This window comes from Salvelinus sp. IW2-2015, linkage group LG20 (genome assembly GCF_002910315.2).
Source record: "Salvelinus sp. IW2-2015 linkage group LG20, ASM291031v2, whole genome shotgun sequence".
Lineage (NCBI taxonomy): Eukaryota > Metazoa > Chordata > Actinopteri > Salmoniformes > Salmonidae > Salvelinus > Salvelinus sp. IW2-2015.
The window spans coordinates 62189919-62210497 of NC_036860.1; the positions used below are offsets into that span (position 1 = coordinate 62189919).

Here is a 20579-nt window from a genome sequence, read left to right on the forward strand (position 1 = left end):
CTCTGAGAAACATTAGCTAGAGGATGCTAAGTGTGAACATGTGCAGGCAGATTTGTAAATTAGATGGATTCATTCATTTATTCATTGATTTCTTCTTAGAACAGCTGGGATTATGTCGTCTTGTGCCCTGCCATGTAAAAAAAAGCAATTTGAGAGTCACTGTATTCTCGTCTTCGTAGGATAAATTATGCAGCATCACCGTTTCAACCCTCTGGGATGCCATGTTGTTAGATTCTCCTCCATTCACAGAAAGGACAGAGAGTGAGCTTGAAAACAGTCAAAGGTCAAATAGAAGAGAGGTTATTTAGAGGCATCTTTGCAATGTCCTGTAAACAACCGATTACAGTTCTGTACTCCATCACTAGAAATGTTCACTCACAGAGCAAAGCTGGTTGCAATTACATCATTACAGCCAGAAATCTGGTTTCAATTATGGTGATTTCTGATTGTAATGTAATTTAATCCTATACACTCGTACCCGTATACAGGTTGAAAATGTCTGATTTGGTCAGTGATAAATGGCTAAATTGGTATGCAGTGGCTGTACAGTAACATGCTATACATGACCTCTGAGCTCTGGCTCTGTACTTCACAACTCTGTATGGGTTTTGACTGACAGCCGTTCTGAACTTGAGCACCTTGCATGATAAGAAGTTGCCCCAATCCCTCCTGCTAATTGGGCAATTTTTGTAAATTTGATGTCTGAGTGAGGGAAAAGCTGTAAATTAAGAGAGAATGTTGCTGAGGCACACTCACCTGAATGCACTCATTACTTAATTATATACGCACAAATTATCTGTTTCTCTGAATTGCCTTGTGAAAGCCTAACACTGTAATATCATATTTTATATCTTAGCTAGTCATGTTGGCAACAGAACAAGCTTTCAAATGATGCTCGCCTCACCCAGATTGCGTTTTATATGGGACCATTTTTGGATTGCGTAAACAACAACAGTAATTGTGTGATGCAGGGCTGTGTTCCAACCAAAACAACTACAATTGTGTTTACTCTAGTTTCTCAACGGCACAGCTAGAAGAGCTAAGAGAAAAAACACCTTATACAGTAGTTGAAGAATCTTCTTTGAGTCATAAAAGTGCATTGAAATGACTTAGGAACTGTGCACACTTTGGAGAAGTGTGTGGCCACTTGGAGATACCCGTTAGTCCTTTGACTCAAACCCTTGTACTTTTTTTTGTCATATGTTGCACATACGCTACATTTTCTAGGAATATTCTTATCATGTTACCGAATGTATCCAGAGTATTTTAAGATTTCATTATCAACCAACGCGGCAAAAAGTACAGTAAATATAAAACACACAAAATCAACAGTGTAATGTTTGGATTCAGTCTTGTGTCAGGTGAACTGTTGTGTCCTCATATTTGGTCTAGTAATTTCCCCATAATTTCCAAACTGTTCCCTTTTAATTGCTACCATGGTTATGCATATGCTTTTCATATTTCTTCTGTAAGAAAAACATTTTACTTTAGCCCAATCCATATAGGCCAATTCCCACATGTGTAAAGGGTTTTAAGCAATCTTCTACCTCTGGTGCAGACATTAACTGACATCTAAAACAAGTAGCCTGACTGACACTGATTCATCATGATCAAACACAGGGAAATATACCAAACTGATGATACCATAGAGTTTTAGACACCTATCGATCCACCCAGATCAATTCAGATGGGAATAGTGAAAAACCAACCCTGTGTGCTTACTGCTACAGCCATCAAAGACAGCATGGAAGCAGCATCCAACAAGCTTAGTTTGCTTTGGTCTCAAAATCATTCACACAGACCCTCTTATGTGGCTGCTAAAAATCCCTGCTTTTCCCAAATGATTTTCTGCTTTCAAACTAGAAACAAAATAGATAAACCCTACTCGTTTTAAAACATTCAAACAAAGAACCACCGTGATAGCATTTCCCCATGTAAGCAAGGCAAGCACACCCTATATCAGCATCCAGCATACCATCCAATCCCCTCTTCATTTATTTTGTTTGGATGGATCGCCATTCAGATGGTAATGGTGGGCGACCTTGCATTGGAGCTTATGATGTAGTACTCCAATATCTACTTACAGTAGGTGACCAGCTGGGTACGCTACTCTGAAGGGATGTGGTAACAACAGCATCTCTCTCTCAAAGTAAATCATCTGGATCCTGTGCTACTGCTGCTGAAACCTGCCTTTGATGTTCTTTATGCACAGTCCTATGGGGAACCCAATCCTTTTCTCCCTCTCCGCAATGATCAGCTGAGCCTCAACACCACAGTGTACGGCTGGAACACAGCCTCCCAATAACAGTGGGGGATACTACAATCAATACAGTGTCTATATCAGACTCTTTTCTCAAGCCAAACAATGCCTTATTATTTTTCCCATCCTTTACTCCAACTTGAAATGGGGAATGGATGAGGTCAATGTGTGTGAAGCATTGCAAAAAGCCATTGGGACTACACAACCCGTTTCCTCAGAACTACTGCAGTAGAATGGTACACTCTTAGCACCTTTTTTTCTATATAGAACCTAAAATGGTTCTTCCATGAAGAACCATTTTCCACACACGGCTCTACTTGGAACCCAAAAGGGTTCTACCTGAAACCAAAAAGGGTTCTCCTATGGGGACAGCTGAAGAACCCTTTTGGAACTATTTCTTATTCAAGAGTGTATGTATCAAAAGTCCAGTACTCACCATCTCTCCTGTTGACTTTAGCGAAGCCGGGCCCATGGCTGTTGGATAACTGTGAGGAGCTTCTGAAGGAGGACTGGGGCAGGTTGGACACCAGTGGGCCATCACAGCTGTCTATCAAGCAAACATGAAACACAAAGCAAAGGATTAGTCTTTGAGCTCTGGACTAGTAGTAACTCAGCATAGTACCTCCAAAGAACATTATCAAGGAGGAATCATACTTAAAGTGAGTTGACACAATATTGTAAGCAGCGATAGAAACACCATCGACACCATTGTGGTGACATCACAGGATGTCATCACCATTCTAATGACATCACTGTAAAATAACGCAGATCACTGTTATGTTCCAACACCACTAATGTGTGCTATGGCTTTATTAGAAGAGATCAAAACACCAAGACCAAAACAATATCACAAAACATGTTACAGAGTGACTTGAAATCAACTGTAATATGTTGTAAAACCAAAGTATTGATAAACCAAACTGCAAAAGCAGGGTGTTCTTGTCACATTGAAGAACCCCATGTGTCAATAATTACCACTAAGGAGCATGCCATACTATTCAAATAGGAGCTGCACTTTGCAGTACTTTCACTAGATGAGAAGAGAAGAGAATCATTGACCACCTCTAACATGGCCCCCATGTGATCAAGCATTTTTGCTCTGATGATGTCAGATTGGGTGTTGTATTGCAGTTATGTCTGTTATGTATTGTATTGCAGTTATGTCCACCTCAGTAATAAAACAAGCTGGTGACTCGTGTTGTTTAGATACAGAGACTCTCAGAGACCTGTTCATGCTCCATACACTTTAATGATTATGACTGGAGGTTTAGATTACAATAAAAACCCACACACACACATTGGCATGCACGTACGCATATGACCAAATGCTCACAAACATGCTAGGGGTGCGTGATTACATGCACAAGCAAACAAATGCACACACACACAGACAAAGTTGGCTTATCTCTTATGACATTAAAAACAGAAGAATAAGAAACAAATATTACAAAACCGTGCTAGGGCCAAATAAGCTTTAATGCTTGTTTTAGGCGTGTTTTAAATTGGTCATACCATGGATCATTTAGCTATTTTATTTAGAATTGTAGGACCCCTGTAGGTATCCCCCAAAATAATGAAACATTATTTGATAACATACTGAATTTTGGCCTTTACTACTATAGCCCATAGAAACGCATTGAATAACACATTCATGAATGGCAAAGCAGACAGTCAAAAAATAAATCATGAGGAATAAGGTCCTATATCTAGAAGAGATCACAGGGAATAGGGTTTTGAAGTGTCTGTCCTATATCTAGGAGAAATCACAAGGAATAAGTTTTTTTAACTTCTGTGCTATATCTAGGAGAAATCACAAGGAATAAGGTTTTAAAGCGCCTGTCCTATATCTAGAAGAGATCACAGGGAATAAGGTTTTAAAGCGTCTGTCTTATATCTAGGAGAAATCACAAGGAATACAGTTTTGAAGTGTCTGTCTTATATCTAGGAGAAATCACAATGAATAAGGTTTTGAAGTGTCTGTCCTATATCTAGGAGAAATAAGAAAGCTCAGAAAGAAAAAAAATTTGGACAATATTTACCCCCTTTTTTTTTGTTGGCACAAAATGACCTCCATACCTCCAGCACGCACCCCTGAGGCCCATGCAAAAACAGATATCTAAACTGACTCATTTTGATGGGGATTTTTGTATTATGTTAATCATACAGCTTGCAAACCTCTCATTAGTAGTTCGCACACACTCTCATCGTGACCAACCTACAATCACTATCTCTCAATGAGTGTACATGAGGTTGTTTGTTGAGTATTCAGTGTGAAAAGCATTTCAATTATAGTGTTTGAGGGTGAGAAGTGCACTCCAAAAAGAGAGCAGAGGAGTAAAAGCTGATTTGATCATCACTAATGAGATGAGACTCGTTGAAAACTAGAACAGAGTTTGAAAAAACAATAAAAAAATGGTGTTCAGAGTTAGGCATTTCACTGCCTTTAGCCACATCTCAAATCAAATCAAATCAAATTTTATTAGTCACATACACATGGTTAGCAGATGTTAATGCGAGTGTAGCGAAATGCTTGTGCTTCTAGWTCCGACAATGCAGTAATAACCAACAAGTAATCTAACCTAACAATTCCACAACTACTACCTTACACACACACACAAGTGTAAAGGGATAAAGAATATGTACATAAAGATATATGAATGAGTGGTGGTACAGAATGGCATGGCAGATGCAGTAGAGGGTTAAATAGAGTAGCGGTATATACAATATGAGTGAGTCTGCTGCGTCTTACATAAAGTGGCATATTAAGTGGTCTAGCTCGGGCCTAACTTATATCACATAACAGTGGCAAAGAATGCCAGTAGATGATTAATAGATTACAGTATATAATATGAGATGGGTAATGTAGGGTATGTACATTATATTAAGTGGCAATTGTTTAAAGTGGCCTAGTGGCAATTTTTTACATTAATTTCCACAATCATCTCCCATTTTTAAGTGGCTTGGAGTTGGAGTCAGTATGTTGGCAGCGGCCGCTAAATGTTAGTGGTTGGCTGTTAAACAAGTCTGGATGCGCCTTGAAGATGAAGCTGTTTTTCAGTCCTCTCGGTCCCATGCTTTGATTGCACCCTGTACTCGACCTCCGCCTTCTGGATTGATCGCGGGGTGAACAGGCAGTGGCTTGGGTGGTTGTTGTCCTTGATGATCTTTATGGCCTTCCTGTGACATCGGGTTGGTGGGTAGGTGTCCTGCGAGGGCAGGTGTTTATTTGCCCCTGGTGATGCGCGTTGCTGAGACTCACTACCCTCTTCCTGGAGAGCCTTACGGTTGGTGGGGGAAGCAAGTTGCCCGTACCAGGCGGTTGGATACAGGCAGGATAGCTCCTTCGTTGTGCCTTCTGCCAGAAGTTGTGAAGCTGCTTTTTGGGTGAAATCGAAATTTCAAACCTTCAGCCTCCTGAAGGCGATTGACAAGAGCCAGGCGCTGCTGCGCATTTTTCACAACGCTGTCCCTGGTGTGGGTGGACAATTTTCAGTTTGTCCGTGATGTGCCGTACACCCGAGACTTAAAACTTCTTCCCACCTTCTCCACTACTCGACCCGTCGATGTGGGATAGGGGGTTGCTCCCTCTCGCTGTTTTCTCCTGAAGTTCCCAAATCACCCCCCTCCTTTTGTCTTTGTTCAGACGTTTCCGAGTGTGAGGTTATTTTCACCCTCACGACAGCCACACTCCCGAGGCCGCCCTCTCCTCCCTGTACGGCCGTCTCGTCGTTGTTGTGGTAATCAAGCTAACACTGTTGTATCGCAAGACTTGATGGATTGAGTTTGGGCGTGCATGGCCACGCAGTCGTGGGGTTGAAACAGGGAAGTACAAGGAAAAGAGGGGGCTCAGCACGCACCCCTTGTGGGGCCCCCAGTGTTTGAGGATCAGCCGGGGGGGGAGATGTTGTCTTACTACCTCTCAACCATGGGGGCGGCGTAGCGAAGGTCCCGGACCCAAGTTGCACAGGGCACGGGGTCGAGACCCCCAGGGTCTACTCGAGCTTGATAATGACGAGTTTGGAGGTACTATGGGTGTTACAACATCCGCTTGAGCCTTGTACATCGATGCAACAGCATTTCCTCACATCCCGCGGTTTATTACCTCTTGTCCAGATGGGTAGGCATGGTGGCAGTGTGGTATGCGATTGCGTCGTCTGTGGACCCCTACACCACTCCTTGGGTCGGTAAGCACAATTGGAGTGTCTAGGGGGTCCCGGTAGGGTGGCAGGTGATATGTCCTTGACTAGTCTCATCAAAAGCCTTCATGATGAACGGGAAGTGAGTCGTACACGGGGCGGGTAGTCCGTTTAGCTAGTTACTTAGCTTTCTGGGAACAGGAAATGGTGGCCTTTCTTTGAAGCAACTGTGGACAGCAGAACACTGGGATATCGGATTGAATTGAATATGTTCCGTCAAACACCATCCAGCCAGCTGGGGTTGCGCATGCTCTTGAGGACGGGCTGGATCGCCGTCTGGGCCTGCAGCCCTTTGCGAGGGTTAAAAGTTAAATGTTTACTCCTCTCACCTCCGGCTGCAAGTGGAAGGAGAAGCCCGCCAGGTTTTGGTGGCGGGCCGTGTTCAGTTGGCACTGTATTTGGTCCTCAAAGCGGGCAAAAGTTGTTTTAGCCTGTCACATAGCGAGACACACACGACAACATCCACCTGTTCCCACCACCGACGGCGGGCCTGGTTTTTCCTTTTTGTAATCCGGATTGACTGTAAAGAACCCTGCCAATACTCTTTGTGTCTGAGGCTGTTTGATTGCGACTCGATTCTTGTCTCTGTCACCGGGATTAGCCCTGTTTGAATTGCCTTGCGGAGACGAATAGCATACACCCTCGTCTCTTGACCTCATTCCGCGTCATGCCCTTTCCGGTCCACCCTTGCCCCCTGGTTAAAAAGCCAGTGGTTCGCCGCTTTCCTCCAGTTTCACGGAATCTGCCCGTTCAACTCCCACACGCGTTCTGGTTTGGGGAAATGATTTTATCGTTGCCCTGTGGGGTAACGACACATCTTCGTCCCAATGCCACTTCTATGAACTCGCTCACACGAATAAGCATATTCGTCAATATTGTTGTTGGAAAACGCGATACGGAAATTAATTCCAATCCGCGTGCTCGAAAGCAGTTCTTTGTGAGCGTGGATTCAGAATTGGTCGGACCAGCGTTGAACAGACCTGAGCGGGGAGCTTGTTGTTTGAGTTTCTGTTTGTAGGCAACCTGGAATCCACAATGGAGTTCCGATACGAGACACAGCACATCTCTCTACGCAAAGGGGGGCGGGGGGAGGGCCTCCTCATATTGCCGTCGGGAAATTAAGTATCAACAATGAATCTTAGGGTTTTTTCCAGCCCTGGTAAGCAACAAATCGATTATGCTGATCAAATTTAGGGAGTTTTTGTTTTTTAGATTAGCCTTGTTAAAATCCCCAGCTACGACATCGCTCGCACACCTACACGGCAGCATTGTGTGGTTCCAGTTACAAAGAGTCCCAGATAAAGTTCGTCAGGCCATCGATGGTTGTCCTGCTTCTGGGGGGAATATATACGGCTGCATACGATATCATGATTGAAGAGATTCCCTTTGGTAGATAATGGTCGACATTTTGATTTGTGGGAGTTTAGATCCGGTTGACAGAATGACTTGAGTTCTGTGGTGTTGTTAATGATGATCACACACTCTCGTAATCATCCCAAGGGCATACCCCCGCCTCTTCTACCGGAAAGACTGTTGTTCTGTCGCGCGATGCATCTGAAGAAACCACGGCTGCACCGACTTCGTTAGGTCCTTGAGTTAGCCCATGTTTCGTGAACGCAGAGGCACGTTGCAATCCTGCATGGTCCTCTGGAACCCTGCTACCCCGTGGGGCCTCGGATTTCATCCAACCTTATTGTCATGAGACCATGGACATGGCAACGGTAGTAATGCTAGGGGTGGTCAATGCGCATGTGCCCGTCTCCGAAGCCCTGACCCGGAACCGGCCTCGTTGCCCCCTTTTTCGGCGTCGCACAGCGCGCTACGCCGGCTGAGGATCAATTCCATTGGTATTGGGTGGGAAGGCAAAACACCTGGAATTGTTTCGGGAAAGTCATATTCCTGGTAGGAACGATGATGAGTTGACGTTAATCGTATATTCAGTAGTTCCTCCCGACTGTATGTAATGAAACCTAAGATTACCTGGGGTACGGATGTAAGAAATAACACATAAAAAAACAAAAAACTGCATATTTTCCAAGGAACGCGAAGCGAGGCGGCCATCTCTTTTCGGCGCCGGAAGATAATCTCTGACATCTCTGACTGACTCTGTGTTCAGTCATGCACAGACATCATGGTGCGGTGGAGGAAACTGGAGGTTAATGCTGAATACCTGTGCGGCTCACATCCACTGAACCTCGACAATAAACTCACCTTTCCTCGTGTTAGAGCCACCTTTGCAGAACAGGCTTACAGGTACCATAGCTAATTTATCTATCTCTAAACCAGGGGTGTCAAACTTATTCCAAGGAGGGCGTAGTGTCTGCAGGTTTTTTGATTTTCCTTTCAATTGAGCCCTAGACATCCAGGTGTGGGGAGTTCCGTACTAATTAGTGACCTTAATTCATCAATCAAGTACAAGGGCGAGCGAAACGCCGCAGACACTCGGCCCTCCGTGGAATGAGTTTAACACCTGTGCTCTAAACCATAGAAATCCCYCGTAAAAAACAACAACAATACTTACATCCCAAAGTAATGCTTTATTTGTTTTTTAGAGACATAATATACGTACTAAAAGCTAGATTCTCTACTTAACATGTTGTTACATAATAGTACTTTTTTTCTTTTTTCTATTGAATTATAAAACATATAATACACCTGCAGTGAAGCCGCTCAACATTTACATGACATTTTTGTCATTTAGCAGATGTTCCCATCCAGAGTGACCCACAGGAGCAACCAGGGTCAAGCGCCCCGCTCAAGGGCACATCGACAAATCAAATAAATACAAAATTGTCAAATGGCAAAATACAACCGGTGTAGACTTTATTGTGTAATGCTTGCTTACGATGCAGTGTTTAAAAATACAAACAAAATAGTACCACAAGTGGAATCAAAGTAAATACACAAGAATAGATCTATATACAGSGAGTACCACATCAATGTGCAGAGGTACGAGGTATTTGAGGTAGATATGTACATAGAGGCAGGGTAAAGTGAGGCATCAGCATAACCTCCCACTCATCTCCAGTTACACATTCCAACCCTCACCTATCTCTGCTGGCCACCCTCTTTGGATTTCTATGCGCCATATATCTTTTAACTATGCTGTGATGTTTAACATACAATTTAAATCTATCTTATCGAATAGAGTCCACCGATTGTGAGTTGAAGATAAATACTTTTGCTAAGAGTAATAATATATTAGCGATTGACTGACCAGATCTCTCCAGATCTCCCAACAATGCTATTTCTAGAGTCAATTTTAGATTAATGGTATGCTTTTTCAGCCACTCCTGAACCTGAGACCAGAAGCAGGCTACCCGAGGGCAATACCAATAGTACTATCTTAGAAAATGATGATATATTGTTTGTGTCCCGAATGGCCCATAGGGCTTTGGTCAAAATTAGTGCACTAAATAGGGAATAGAGTTGGGATGAAATCATTAACTCATTCCAAAGTATTCTTCTCAAGGAGTGTCAGTGGCCTCAGAACCCATCAGAAGTGTTTAATCAGTATTGATAAAAGACAGATCCTTGGCAGGAGCTACAGGCAATAGAGTGAGACAGGCCACCCTCTCCTCTCCTCTCCTCTCCTCTCCTCTCCTCACTTCCCTTCCCCTCCCCTCTACTGTGTCCCATTTCACATTTTGCTGAAATAAGTCCAGATGATGGAAGTGGAGAATGAATACGGATGAAGATGATGCATCACCTTCACAATCAACAACTAGAAATAGAGTATGGATAAGGCGCTGGACTGAACTCCAAGACTGAGTTCAATATGATTCACTGTATGTCTTTTGGATGTATTAAAAAATTCAGACCATGCTGCATTCAGCAGAAATAATAGTCTAATGAGGCCAATAACATGCTTGTTTGTGAACTGGAACTATGGCATGGAACACTAACAGTCATCCTCAATCCAAACTAAACACCAGTGTTCTGTTCTTGTGTTCCATTCTGCACAACTTGGTTCCACAGTATATTGACCCATGGGGCCTATAGTCTTTCAGCTCTCCAGACAGATTGAAGAGCAGAACTGTAGCAGCACACCCAACCTAATGTGCTAACTCCATGTAGTGACATTGTAGGGGTGCTTCAGTCCCTGTTTTAATTAGCTTGTTCCTCTGGCAGGGAATTAATTGGCCAGATTGAGAGAGAGGGAGAGACAGATTGGGCTTGTGGCCAGCTAGCACAATGTAGTTGACTATGGCTGCTTCCTAAATGGCACCCTATTACCTATATAGTGCCTCATAGGCTCTGGTCAAAAGTAGAGCACTATATAGGGAATAGGATGCAATTTGCGACATATCCTATAACATTTACACCAACTGCCACAGGAAGTAGAGCAGCTAGAAGCGTCTGTAGAGTTAAACACGTGCAGCACCAACCTCCACAGAAAGTAGAGCAGCTAGAGGCTTCTGTAGAGTTAAACACGTGCAGCACCAACCTCCACAGGAAGTAGAGCAGCTAGAAGCGTCTGTAGAGTTAAACACGTGCAGCACCAACCTCCAACAGGAAGTAGACAGGAAGTAAGACAGCTAGAAGCGTCTGGTAGAGTTAAACACGTGCAGCACCAACCTCCACAGGAAGTAGAGCAGCTAGAAGCGTCTGTAGAGTTAAACCGTGCAGCACCAACCTCCACAGGAAGTAGAGCAGCTAGAAGCGGTCTGTAGAGTTAAAACACCGATTTGCAGCACCAACCTCCACAGGAACTAGAGCCAGCTGCGCACACGACGTCTGCTCAGCACGCTCACGACACGTTTTAGAGTAAACACGTGCAGCACCAAACCTTCCACAAGGAAGTAGAGCAGCTTAGAGCATCTGTAGAGTTAAACACGTGCCAGCACCAACCTCCACAGGAAGTAGCGAGCAGCTTAGAGCCGTCCTGTGTAGAGTTTTTAACACGTTGCAGCCACCACCTCCACAGGAAGTAGAGCAGCTAGAAGCGTCTGTAGAGTTAAACACGTGCAGCACCAACCTCCACAGGAAGTAAGAGCAGCTAGACAGCGTCTGTAGAGTAAAACGCGTGCGCACCCAGCCTCCACAGGAGTAGAGCAGCTAGAAGCGTCCTGTAGGTTAAACACGTGCAGCACCAACCTCCACAGGAAGTAGAGCAGCTAGAAGCTGTGCTTAGAGTTTTAAACACGTGCAGCAGCAACCTCCACAGGAAGTAGAGCAGCTAGAAGCCGTCTGTAGAGTTTAAACACGTGCAGCACCAACCTCCACAGGAAGTAGAGCAGCGAGAAGCGTCTAGAGTTAAAGACGTGGCAGCACCAGCCTCCACAGGAAGTAGAGCAGCTAGAAGCGTCTTGTAGAGTTAAAACACGTGCAGCACCAACCTCCACAGGAAGTAGAGCAGCCTAGAAGCGTCTGTAGAGTTAAACACGTGCAGCACCAACCTCCACAGGAATAGAGCAGCTAGAAGCGTCTGTAGAGTTAAACACGTGCAGCACCAACCTCCACAGGAAGTAGAGCAGCTAGAAGCGTCTGTAGAGAGTTAAACACGTGCAGCACCAACCTCCACAGGAAGTAGAGCAGCTAGAAGCGTCTGTAGAGTTAAACACGTGCGCACCACCAACCTCCACAGGGAAAGACGTGTCCCCAATAATAAACTAAACGTACTGGGAGCTTGTTTTTCGTGTTTCATATGGCCCCGAAAGATAATGTGCCCATCTACTGGTGGATCTACAATAATACAAAATCCAGAAGAAGTTCCTAATGAAATACGCCTGAAAATGGAACTTAAACTCGATGAGGGACTTTGTGGAATGACCTAAGTGAATCAAGAACAAAAACTTCGGTCCGTCTAGGTCTGACCTAAGTGATTCAAGAATATGGATAAATAAACTGTTCGCCATCTAGGGCTTATAGAAGACAAAATTGTTGTTTATCTTTTGAAGAAGAAAGAACTGAATGACTGTGTATCTTCCTTCGCAGCATTGGGATACCAGATGTGAGTGAGATACTCACCAAACTTCTTGTAGCTGATCTGAATTGACTGCCTAGTTACGCCTAAAGAATAGCCTGAATAGTCCTGAGTGCTCGCCGAAAGTAGCATAAAACACTATCCAATCATTGACGAGGTAATCTGTTGATGTAGAATCATAGTAGGGTGCAGCCCTTAGTGGAGACTCATATACCAATGCACACTGTGTCAGTGGGGAACATCTGCAGGAAGTCGATTAACTGTACTACTCTCCTCGTCTCCTGAAAACACTTCCCTTCTCTTTGACACTCCTCCACCATCTCACTAATCTCTCTCTCTCCTCTTCTCTCTCTCTCACTCTCTCTCCCTGGCTCTCTCCCTCTCTCTCTCTCCTTCTCTCTCTTTACTTCCTAACCTCCCCACTACTCTCTGGCTCTCTCTAGGCGCTCTCTCTATTCCTCTCTCTCTTTCTCCATATCCCATACTAACTCTCATCACTCTCTCTCCTCTCTCACTGCCCTCTCTCTCTCCTCTCTTCTCTCCTCTCTCTCTCCTCTCTCTCTCTCTCTCATCCTCTCTCTCCTCCTCTCTCCTCATAGCTCTCTCTCCATCGTCTCGTTACTCTCTCGTCCTCTCTCTTCTCCTCTCTCTCTTCTCTTCTCTAAGCCTCTTCATCTACTCTACTCCTCTCCATCTCTCAATTTCTTCATCTCTCTGCTCGGTGAACCTCTGTAGCCAGCTACGGTTATACTTATTTTGACCCGCCTTGGTCAGTCTATGAAGATGGTCGAATAACGATCTTTGCAAAGAATCGATCTGCTTTCGTATGCCGAGCCATGTTATAACTCTTGCTCTTTCAAGGCGATCTTTTCTACCTTATAATCACATGTAGCTTTACATAGCCATTTCTGCTTGCTACTTGCGGCGTTTTAGACTGAGTATCATGTTTAGACTTGAGTTTAGCACAAATATATTCGTGATACATGTACACTGCTGTTACAACTAAAAAAAAATTCCGTTTTCTATTTGCGACATGTGATAATATAATAGTGAAGAACATCCAAAACTAGAAAATAAACACATATGGAATCATGTAGTATAACCCAACAAAAGTGTCTATAACAAATCAAAATATATGTTTTTCTTCAGTTAATAGGTAAGGCCTACCCTTGGACATTGTGGATGACAGCCTTCTGCATCCCACCTTGGATTCTCTCAACCAGGCCTTTGGCTCGAATGCGTTTTCACAGACCGTTGCAGGCACCGTTCCCACATTGTCTGAGACAATTGTTGCTGCTTCCTTCACTCTCCGCTCCAACTCTAATCCCCAAAACCTCATCTCAATTGGGTTTAGACAGGGTCGGGTGATTGTGGAGGCCAGGTCATCTGATGCAGCACTCCATCCCTTTCTCCTTATTGCCTTCAAAACCAACCCACTACACGAGCCTGTGGAAGAAGGCTTTCGATCATTAGACACCTACGAATTGAAAAGCTCAACATGCCAAACCCGATGGATTGTGTATCGCTGCAGAATGCTGTGGTAGCCATGCTGGTTAAGTGTGCCTTGAATTCTAAATAAAATACAGACAGTGTCACCAGCAAAGCACCACAAATGCAGAGAACATCCGTTCACCTACTCTGCGTCTCACAAAGAAAGAAAGAAACAGCGGTTGGAACCAAAAATCTCAAATTTGGACCAATCAGAACAAAGGACAGATTTCCACCYGTCTAATGTCCGTTGCTCGTGTTCCTTGGCCCAAGCAAGTCTCTTCTTCTTATTGGTGTCCTTTAGTAACAATTTGACCATGAAGGCCTGATTCACGCAGGGGACGTGCACAGTCCCCTCCTGTACTCCCTGTTCACTCATGACTGCARGGCCAGGCATGACTCCAACACCATCATTAAGTTTGCCGACGACACAACAGTGGTAGGCCTGATCACCGACAACAATGAGACAGCCAATAAGGAGGAGGTCAGAGAGTGTGGTGCCAGGATAACAACCTCTCCCTCAACGTGATCAAGACAAAGGAGATAATTGTGGACTGCGGGAAAAGGAGGACCGAGCACGCCCCAATTCTCAACGACGGAGCTGTGGTGGAGAAGGTTGAGAGCTACAAGTTCCTTGGTGTCCACATCAACAACAAACTATCATGGTCCAAACACACCAAGTCAGCCATGAAGAGGGCATGACAAWGTCTATCCCCCCACAGGAGACTGAAAAGATTTGGCATGGGTCCTCAGATCCTCAAAAKGTTTGACAGCTGCACCATCGAGCGCATCCTGACTGGTTGCATCACTGCCTGGTATGGTAACTGCTCGGCCTCCGACTGCAAGGCACTACAGAGGGTAATGCGTACGGCCAAATACATCACTGGGGTCAAGCTTCCTGCCATCCAGGACCTCTATACCAGGCGGTGTCAGAGGAAGGCCCAAAAATAGTCATAGACTGTTCTCTCTGCTAATGCACCGCAGCAGTACTGGAGCTCCAAGTCTAGGTCCAAAAGGCTTCTTAACAGCTTCTACCCCCAAGACATAAGACTCCTGAACATCTAATCAAATGGCTACCCAGACTATTTGCATTGTCCCCCCCCCCCCTCTCGTTTACGCTGCTGCTTCTCTCTGGTTATTATCTATGCGTAGTCACTTTAACTCTACCTACATGTACATATTACCTCAATTACCTAGGAACTAAACCTGTAGGCCCCCGCACATTGACTCTGTATACGGTACCCCTGGTATATAGCCTCCACATTGACGCTGTACTCGAACCCCTGTATATAGCCTTCCACATTGACTTGTACCGGTACCCCTGTATATAGCCTCCAACATTGGACTCTGTACCGGATACCCCCTGTATATTAGCCTCCACATTGACTCTGTACGGAAAACCCCCTGTATATAGCCTCCACATTGACTCCATGTACCGGTACCCCCTTTGTCTATAGCCTCCCATACTCCTGTACCGGAACCCCCTGTATATAGCCTCCACATTGACTCTGTACCGGTACCCCCTGTATATAGCCTCCACATTGACTCTGTACCGGTACCCCCTATATATAGCCTCGCTACTGTTATTTTACTGCTGCTCTGTAACTACTTGATTTTTGTTCGTATTTTTTTTGTACTTTTCTATTTTTTACTTATTTGGAATGCAATTTCTGAGGCTGTTAACTCTAATGAACAGCAGAGGTAACTCTGGGTCTTCCTTTCCTGTGGCAGTTCTCATGAGAGACAGTCACTTATTTTTCTTAAAACTGTATTGTTGTTTAATTAAGGGCTTGTAAGTAAGCATTTCACTGTAAGGTCTACACACCTGTTGTATTCGGCACATGTGACAAATCAAATTTGATTTGATTTAATTTTGCGACTGCACTCGAAGAAACTTTCAAACTTATGGAAATTTTCCGGATGACGGACTATCGTTTATCTTTGCTTATTTGAGCTGTTCTTGCCATAATATGGACTTGGTATTTTACCAAGTAGGGCAATCTTCTGTATACCACACCTACCTTGTCACAACACAACTGATTGTCTCAAACACATTAAGAAGGAAAGAAATTCCACAAATTAACTTTTAAGAAAGCACACCTGTTAATTGAAATGCATTCCAGGAGACTACCTAATGAAGTTGGTTGAGAGAATGACAAGAGTGTGCAAAGCGGTCATCAAGGCAAAGGGTGGCTACTTTGAAGAAAACATATATTTTGTAGATTTGTTTAACACTTTTTTGGTTACTACATGATTCCATGTGTGTTATTTCATAGTTTTGATGTATTCACTATTATTCTACAATGTAGAAAATAGTCAAAATAAAGAAACACCTTGGAATGAGTAGCYTTGTCCAAACTTTTGACTGGTACTGTAAAAAGGGCTTTAAAAATACATTTGATTGATTGATCGATCATGCCCCACTTCTCCAATCTATAGTGGAGCATGCTGTGTTGAAGAGGCGCTATGTTATGCAGCAGTCACAGGCGGGTATTGAATGAACATGTGCTCACAGCCCAAGGTTATTATATACGTAAAACTAAAACTGAAATAAAACAAAATGGGGTTTTCAAACTTTTTTTCTAATGGGGTTTTCAAGCTTCTGAATCTGGTGGGTCACATTGAGGTTGACTTTCATTTAACGGTACACTCGGCGAGATGACGTTGTCCTGAGCAGCACTTCTGCTGATCCAGTTAAACAATGCAGCAAGACAATAGCTGATTACGCCAGTAAGAAAAACAATGTATCAATTGGATAACTAACGCTCATCTAGCCAGACAAACTATCCCCATCTCTAAAATGACCTGACAACAATCAACCCTCTCATTTGTGCTTTACATTATAAGCATAGCACCCTGGGTTGACTGCAGCCAAGATCAATGTAATCAGTGAACAATGATCAAACGGAGGACGCTGTGACAATGTAGCCGTTAAAAACTCTTTATCCTGAATCTGTCAGTCTGCCAGTCTTGGGGAGTCTCTTTACAATAACACACAGACACAGAGTTGAGACAAGCTGACGGCAAAGCTGCAAGGCTGTCACTCCCCTGACTGGGTTCAAACACGTTTATTACTAGAGCAAAGGCACCACTAGGAACAGTCACTGACTCCAACACTTTGCCGTGTGACCATGCTAATGCAGATTTCATCTAGAATCCTTCAGGCAACTTCACTTATGCTAATAGCTCCCAAGACTGTTGTGAACACAAGCAAGTAATTAATGGGTAATCTAATGCTGCTTGAAAAACATAAACTAAGATGCTCTATAACCCAGAAACGAGACTAAGGATTTGTCCCAAATGACACCCTGTTCCCTATAATGCACTAGGCCCAGGTCAAATGTAGTGCACTATAAACAGAATACGGTGCCATTAGGGACGGACCCTAAGATGTTTTTTATCCTGTCCTCTCCTGTCCTCACCTATTCTGTCCTCTCCTGTCCTCTCCTTTTCTGTCCTCTCCTGTCCTCTAATATTCTCTCCTCTCGTGTCCTCTCCTTTTCTGTCCTCTCCTGTCCTCTCCTATTCTTTCCTCTCCTGTCCTCTCCTATTCTCTCCTCTCCTGTCCTCTCCTCTCCTATTTTGTCCTCTCCTATCCTCACTTATTCTGTCCTCTCCTCTCCAATTCTGTCCTCTCCTCCTCTGTGACGGGCCTGGACATGAAGGAAACAGAAAGATAAACCTGTAAAATGGACGTGTTCTATGCATTCACTTCTCCAACTACAGCTCTAAGGCCTAAATTTTACATAAGCCTGGAGCGTCCAAAGGACTATGGTGTGTGGGTGGATAGTGTACTTTCTCCACAATAGGCATAAACGTGACTGATTTATCGCCACCCAGCCCTGGTCCAGGGGATAGGCATACTGTAAGTCTATCCATCAAGACATACTAAGCACTCCTGTTTTAAAAAGTCCTCCTATGATAATTGCATTCCCTCTGTGTTTTCTCCCCCACGGCTGATACCAAAATCCTTCTGCAGGGTTGGAGAAAAACACAATTAGCAGACCGGGGTTCAAATACTATTTCACATCATTTCAAATACTATATGCTAGCTGTGCTTGTTTGAGCTTGCCTGGTGCAACGGAACCAATAAAAAAGTCCTAAAACGTGTCACTCCAAACCCCGCCCACCTGACACTCCAGGCAGGCTGAAGCCAAACGGTCAATGTTTTTGAAAGATTTCAAGTACTATTTGAACCCAGGTGTGCCAATGAGGTGCTCTTTCAACAGTCAAGCCTCATAACACGAAACAGTCAATGCACACTCCATATCAGGTGTGGAACCGAACGTTCAGTACAGTAAAGGGGAAAATGCCATTACTTTCCAACAACATTTGTCACGTTTCTTTCCCTTCTTCCTAGAGGTGTCATAATTCACTCAAGCTACACTTTTTAAAGTGTTTTTTCTAAGTGTCGCTAATGTACTTTACAGTCATCCATTTTACTTTATGTGTTGTAACTACGTCGTGTCAATGTGTGTGTGTTTTTTCAGTGTTGAGATATGCCTGTGTACTTACTGATAATCACCAGAGACGCAGACAGACAGATGCTGCTGCTACACTTCTGGACCCCTTCACACATAACGGATGACTATCTTCTCTGAGTTAGTCAGCACTCAGCAGCAACATCAATACACACACATGTTGTAAATACAGCTTGTTTTAACAGTACTAAATTAGGCTTTGTCGAAAAATATAATATGTGAAATATGACTGACAGTCAGAGTTGCAGCCTGTACTCCATTAAATCATAATGGGGGTCCTAAATGACACCCTTTTCTTTGTATATAGTGCACTACTTTTATCCAAAGCCCTATGGGCCCTTGTCAAAAAGAGTGCACTATAGATGGTAACAGGGTGCCATTTGGGAAGCATACATATTATTCTACTGCTAAGGAGGAGCCACTTGGGTCGTGCAGTAAAATGGAGTGAGTAATTATGCTCGTAGCTAGAAAAGTGATTATTATTATTTATTTTAGAAGACCCGGTCCCCTGGCTGTGCTATTCCCATAGACATATGGCTATTCCACTCTGTACGGGTGTACTAGCACACAGCTAATGGGGAACGGAGAGGGCATGTGTTGAGGAGGTTTGGGGATCTCTGGGAGTGAACGCAGGTAGTAATACAATTATAGACTACACTCAATTATAGACTACACTCAAATACAAACACCTAAGAATACACATACATGGACATTGAACACACACACACATGCACACACACAAGCTTCTACCCTGCCAATAAGCTTGTGGGTGACTGTCATTCAATGGGTGATGGTCTACCAATCTACCATTGGTATAGTACTGTAGCCCTCTTCCCCTTACATCTGGTTTCTTTGTAGTCAGGGGACAGAGAGGTAACCGAGTCTCTGTTGAACCAACGCCCTGCTTCTATCTGTAGCCTTGATCACTGCTTAGCTTTGAGCTTATGAAGATGCCGATGGAAAACCGCTTCAGAAGGTCAGACTAACTCTCCCTCCCAGTCATGTTTACAAAGTAAGTATTTTGGTGAGCCTGAGTTAACTTATAAAATATTGAGGTGCCTGCCCTCCACCCAGCGGTGGCATAGCTTGGCTTGGAGTGTTCAGATACTGTATAGAATACTCAGAGTTGAACAGCTGAGAGCAGGGGAGGGGAGGGTAGAGAGGAGGGGAGGGGAGGGTAGAGAGGAGGGGAGGGTAGAGAGGAGGGGAGGGGAGGGTAGTCTGGAGCCCCCTGAGAGTAAGTTAGATGAGCCCTGAGGTATTTGGAAAGCAATAATGACGGCTAGCTGGAAGAGTCAGGTATAAGTTGACGCACGAGTGAGGTAGTTGGAAAGCATGAGGTATAGTATGGAAGCATGAGGATAGCCTGGCAAGACCGAGAGGGCATAAGTTGGAGGACCTGCGCGCTAGTTGGAGGCCTGAGCGAGTTGCGACGGGGCGGCGGGGGGGGGGGATGCGACCGAGGGTCAGTTGGACGGCCTGAGGTAGTGGAGCGCACTGAGGTAAGTTGCGAAGGCCTGATGGTAGTTGGAGGCCTGACCGGTAGTTGGCGCCGCAGATGAGGGAGTGTGGAGCGTTGACGGTAGGTTAGAGCCTGCCCAGAGCGTAGTTGGAAGCATGCCAGGTAGTTGGAGCGTGAGGTAAGTATATGTGGGAGCGGTGAGTTAGTAGTTGAGAGCATGAGGTCTAGTAGTTGGAGCGTGAGCAGTAATAGTAGTTGGCCGAGAGTGACGGGTAGTAGGTTGGAGAGTGAGGTAGCAAGTAGGAGAGTGAGGTAGTAGTTGCGCCAGACGTGAGGAAACGTTGCGCGTTAATGGGGATAATCGGTACAGGAGGGGAGAGAGATGCTTTCGCATAATCGGTCAGAAGCGGGAGGAGATAGTTTACGATAATCGGTTAGAGCGGGCAGGAACGACGATTATGTAAAGAACTCGGCTCAGAGGGAAGATAATTATTATTCAAATATTAGGAGAGTCCGGTTTACAGAGGAGGAGAATATTAGGCAATAGAAATCTTGTCTTGTTGGCACACCGTCCAAACTCCCAGCTCAGCTTGGGACAATTCTGAGCTTCTTCCATTTCACTCCCCAGTGCGTTTTCCCTTGCGGTTAGGCCCAGTCAGAGAGCGACTAGACCACAAGCTGACAAAGTGTGGGTCAAGAAAACTGAAGTCAACCCTCTTCTTTCAGCGTCCCTGTTCGTCTGTCTACTTCTTATCCCCTCTCTTTA

General features: G+C 44.4%; 1 protein-coding gene across 1 annotated transcript in view; it reads right to left on the reverse strand.

The window, feature by feature from the left end:
- cntnap3 (contactin associated protein family member 3) overlaps positions 1-20579 on the reverse strand; it is a 188607-nt gene that overhangs the window by 149175 nt on the left and 18853 nt on the right. The window contains 1 exon segment of the mRNA XM_070449559.1: positions 2697-2807. Within this exon segment, the coding sequence (XP_070305660.1) occupies positions 2697-2807 (111 nt within the window).